At 41.1% G+C, this 5,184-nt stretch overlaps 1 protein-coding gene across 1 annotated transcript; it reads right to left on the bottom strand.

Annotated features, from left to right (window-relative positions):
- Window positions 1–2,087: 2,087 nt before the first annotated feature.
- Window positions 2,088–4,939, bottom strand: LOC114646785 (ras-related and estrogen-regulated growth inhibitor-like protein). The gene is made up of 4 exons (XM_028795122.2): window positions 4,592–4,939; window positions 4,356–4,409; window positions 4,189–4,265; window positions 2,088–3,363 (listed from the first exon to the last, which is right to left on the bottom strand). The coding sequence occupies exons 1-4, from the start codon at window positions 4,707–4,709 to the stop codon at window positions 2,944–2,946; spliced, it is 669 nt and encodes a 222-aa protein (XP_028650955.1). The 5' UTR covers window positions 4,710–4,939; the 3' UTR covers window positions 2,088–2,943.
- Window positions 4,940–5,184: the final 245 nt, after the last annotated feature.

A 5,184-nucleotide genomic window follows, 5' to 3' on the forward strand; every position in this document is an offset into this window, starting at 1 on the left:
ATTTGGCAAGAAGGACAGTTTTCATCCAGTGGGTATAAAAATAAGTATTGGAGAAATAAATAGGTGGCAAGATGGGCAAAGAATCTGCAGAATTTAAAGTGTCTTGAGTGAAGAGATAAACAGGTGGCTAATGTTGACTTAGCAATGTGCTAAGTGCGGGTTATAAGAAGACAGAGACATTCTGCTTGTTGAGTGGGTGAGCCTGAGCTGGAGCTAATCATGGATTTAAGAACGTCTCTCTTTAGCACAATGGAACAGATGGTTTGTATTGACAGTTCAATGCATTTTTATTTTATTAACTTATAAGTACATTTTTTTGTTTCTAAGCTAACAGGCTGTTGGGTGGGCCATGGTGATATACACAAAAGCCACATTTACTGTTTTGTTGGCCTGCTTTTTAATTTCATTTTCAACATTCAATTAAGCAAACTTATATAGTCAAGTATTCTTTGTACCTGCTAGCCTTTTTTGCATTTCCATAATTGTCAATTTTTCCACACATGTATTTTAACATATGTTTTCTGTTTAAATTTGCTTTAATAAATACCTACAAAAATAAGAAATGTATGGTGTTTGAGAGTTCAGCTTCCTATATGATGATTTACTGTGAGATGATAATCTGTGCCATTAACTCTACCACCCACATGGCTGAAATGGACTCAAGGAACATCTTATTTTTAACACCCACCCCGGTGACAGAATAGTCTGTTCAGGTTTTGTCAATCAATTTGCAGGCTAGCTGCCACCCAGCATGAGCTTAGGCTGAGAGAGGTGTCGGCAGTGGGTCGGTGGGGGGTGGGGGACTTTGTTGCTGGTGCCAAGTGAACAGTTGTAAGATAGGGTCAAATGCACAACCACTAAAATATTTCACTTAAAAAAATCTTCTGAATGAAACCTGTGTACACAGTAGTGTGATCTCCAAGCCAATGGAAAATACAAGCTATATAGCATCCTTGCTATTATAGCACCCGATCATACAGTAAGGAAATGGAATTCCATTCAGCCATTTTCAAAAATATTTGTCCAATTGAGGCTGGGCAGAGCCTATCCCAGCAGCAAGAAGGAAACTAATCCAGTACTGACTGCCAGTGTGTTATATACTAACACATACTGGGCCAGTTTTGTGTTTCTAATTATACAAGTCTTTAGGATGTGTGAGCATTCACTGTTGTGGTGGGCTCAGAGGATGTCCTGGTAACATATGATACATAGCAAGAGAACTGTAGATATGGCAACAACGCATTACAGGGCACACCAACTCCTAGTGGAACACTTTAGGGACACCCATATCTTTGGGATCTGAGGATTCATTTTCACATAGGATTAGAGCCTGTTCTGGCAACAGAGTCAACTGTAGCCATTGCATCAGTTCATTACATGGCACACCCACTCAAAGGTGAATTTACAATCACCAATAAATTTCACCTAACAGGAATATCTCTGGGATGTGGGAGGATTCAGTTTCATTGGAGGTTGCAACATGTCCGGGCAGCATTGGACCAACTGCACCAATGCAGTGAAGAGAACACCAACTCATACAGGGCCATTTTAGTGACACCAACTAATCTAACATGGTACATCCTTGGGACTGATTAGCCTCACATTACAGGAGCAAAATCTACTGCTGTGTCCATGGAGGTAGGAGACACCACCATTCTCCATTGTGACACTCAGAAAAATGAAAAACCTGGAAGGAGGACTGTCCTTCAGAAAAGGTATACACTTAACCATCTTAAGAACAACATAACCATAATAGTCATTGTTACTATACTACGTATCAAACAGTGGAGAAACTGAAATGTGATTAAAGTTAAAAAGGAAACAATTGAGATAAAAACTTTATTTTTCATCAAGGCCTCCATATATAAAGCATTTAGGAAGGAGTCTATGAAAATTATAAATTATTCTTTATATACAAATATACAGTGCTAATATTGTGCAAAATTCTCCCTTCCACAGCTACATTTACGAGTTTACCCTTGTACGCTGCAGTCAGTGTTTTAGGTTTACATCACAGCTTTAACATAAATTTCACAAGCGGTGTCCCTGAAGAGACAATATTACATTTTAGTAGCATTTACGCTGGCCACCCTGACAAAATGAAAATGATGATCTTACAAGTGAGCCAAAAGGAAACAATTAACAGACCCACTATAGTGGGCATGCCCTGCCTTGACAGCCACCTTCTGTTCTGTTTCTAAGGACTCTGCCACTTCAGAGATTCCCATTAGTAGGAAATGAGAGCAGAGGGCAGCTAACAGGCTGAGAAAACACACATCATGGAGGATGTAACAAGGGCAGAAGTGTATTTAATACTAGTGACAGAAAACACTTGCTGCCATTAATGTGTCTGGAAACCGTCCACTTTAGTAGCAGATGCATTTAAATATTGCCTGTCTCACAAGTATTTGTACAATTCTGTTTACATTATAAAAAAATGACACAATGTGTTGTTAAAAACTTAAATATTATACCCCCCACCCTCTTTGTTGTCAAAACATTACAGGACTTACTCTAATGAACAATACAAGGATGATTAGTTATCATCCCTGTTGGATTTTGCTAAAGCACCGACTGCAGGCTAAGGCTATTTCTTGATTCACAAAACTGTTGAAAGCAGCATCTTGATGGCTGAATCTTGAATTTAACTTGCTGTGCATCAACAGTCTGACAGTGCGGTGAAGTCTGTGATGGTTTTCCAGTGCTGTAGTACTCGCAAAACAATGCCATTAACAGGACTTGCCAAACGTGCAGATGGATCTGTTAAAAGGCACCAATATTTCATTTTGCATGTAGCGAGGTAGAAGTCCAGCACCATGAGGGGGTTCTACCTTTTCTATTCCCTAAAGTCCACTCACAGTGCCTGCATTGTTTTGGGCAACCCACACAAACATTGCTGTATAACAACCCAGAGACAAAGCTTACAAAATGGCCACTCTCTGTTCACTCATTCCTCCTCTTTCCAAACACTGCAGACATAGTCCTGACAATCCCCTTGATGCCAACCCCCTTTTTTACAGTTCTGGCCTCTCTTATCAAGTCCAACACTTCATGAAACACCAGCAGTACACCGTGGTATGTCTCTGCTGCAGAGGTCTCAAAGAAACCACAGTCTGCCGACATTGCAAGTAATCGGCCCTCCTCACTGGACACAGTCCTACGGTGTTGCAAGTCGCGTTTGTTGCCTACAATGATGATGGGCACTTTATCCATTCCACTGGGAAGTTTTTTAAATTGGCGGATCTGTTGCACCTGCTGGCGAACCACATTGAAACTTGCCCGGTCACATATGCTGTAAACGAGAATGAAGCCATCAGCCCAGCGCAGCTGCTTTTCACTGATGCATCCATGCAGGTCACAGTTCTGTGGGAGGAAGGAGACAAAAATGCAGAAGGGCGGTCAGGAGGGGCTAACTGAAATGACCGGTTATAGCTAGATGATCCAGAAATAAGATGAATGTACACTGGAAATGATCGGAGGGGTACAAGCTGACAGAATGGCTAACCAGAAAACAAGTAGCTAAGCTAAGTGCATTGAAAAGTCCAGGGTGTGAAGTACAAAGTCAAGTACGATTCAACAACACTTACTGTGCAAAAGGTTATTTGTAGGGAGGGAAAAAAAAAAACAAAAACTAATGGCTAATTAATCTGTCTTTTTAATATTGCACCTTTTGCAATGAACAAAGATTGCTGTATAAATGAATGCAGATTAACAGAAGACCTAATCTCTGAAAAATTTATATTTCTGGATTTATTTAAATTTTTGGATTTTATATTTTTTATATATGGATTGTTTAATTTATGATTCTACTTGTTTACTTACATTATTTAATTGATAGACATAGTATTGCACACTCCACACACATACTGGTATATCCATTTAGTGCCACTTACATACATAAAAAAATATTCATTCACAACCCCCCAACACACACATATATGCATGCTTCTTGTTTATTCGGTGTATGCTGGATAGCAGGCAGTATGCTGTAATGGTTAACGCTTTGGACTTGAAAGGTTATTAATGAAAATCCCTCAATAGACACTGTCTGATCACGAGTAAGTGATTTCACCTGCCTGTGTCCCAATTGGAAAAAAAATAAACTGAACCATTCTATTTTGTTTTAATTCGCTTTGGATAAATGCGTCAACCAAGTAATTATATACATAAACTGGATTGTCGTTTTACCTGAGGATACAGCGAATCCCAGATGTTGAAGCAAATTTCACGGCCGTCCACTCGATCGCTGTGGTTATAAATGGACTCTACCAACAGATGACAAAAAATATGTCAGCAACCGAAAAAGTACTCGAAAGTCGTTAAGTTTTAATCGTACCAGTTTCACGGTCGCTTACCGATGCTTCCATATTCTCCAATAAAGCGCCGGGTAAGAAATCGTACCGTCAAAGCTGTGGAAGTAAAAAAAAAAAGGACAGTTGACTACTTAAGCATCTCGGAAGAAATTAGAACAGTTCAAATTTCCAGCCATTCCTTCCCATAAGCAGTTAAAAAGAAACTGCTTTCACGCCAGTAAATATGCTCCCGTAAGACGTCTTATTTACATAAAAAGGAAAAGCTGTACACAACTCACCAGATTTTCCCACGTTCTCTGCTCCTAGCAGTAAAATGTTCGCCTCCAGTTTCTGTGGGCCGTTATCGCTCATTTTGCCGCTGCTACTCTGAACGTTTTGCTTGACCTGCACAACCATTTGTGAAAAGTGACGAACACCAGCTGAAAGAATGGAGTCTTGGATACTCTGTTCTCCTCTTAATGCCAATGTTTAACTAATGCTGGGGGCCGGGCGGCACTTCGCTTTTATAGACAGGAAGGCGGCTCCCACGCGCGGAGGCTGGCAAAATCCCAGTTCACGTGGACTGCCCTTCATTAAACGCAGGAGCTCCTCTGCAGACGCGCTGGCTGAAGCGCGAGGTGAGGGCGCGCGCACTTTCGTTTACGCGGTTCGCGTTCACGCTGCGCCTCCCACTCGCTGCGTGGAGTGCTAAGCTTCGCGCCACCGATGACCCTTTACCTCGGAACGGCCGCACGCATTTTGACAAGTGACCTTATCGTTGAGACAGCAACTGTTTTGACACCTGTGTTGTTATTTTACGAGTTTATCACGCGGACATTTGCCTTCAAAACTGTAGGAGCACTGTTGCGAGGTCAGTAGCACTGCGTTAAAA

This window comes from Erpetoichthys calabaricus, chromosome 2 (assembly GCF_900747795.2).
Source record: "Erpetoichthys calabaricus chromosome 2, fErpCal1.3, whole genome shotgun sequence".
NCBI lineage: Eukaryota > Metazoa > Chordata > Cladistia > Polypteriformes > Polypteridae > Erpetoichthys > Erpetoichthys calabaricus.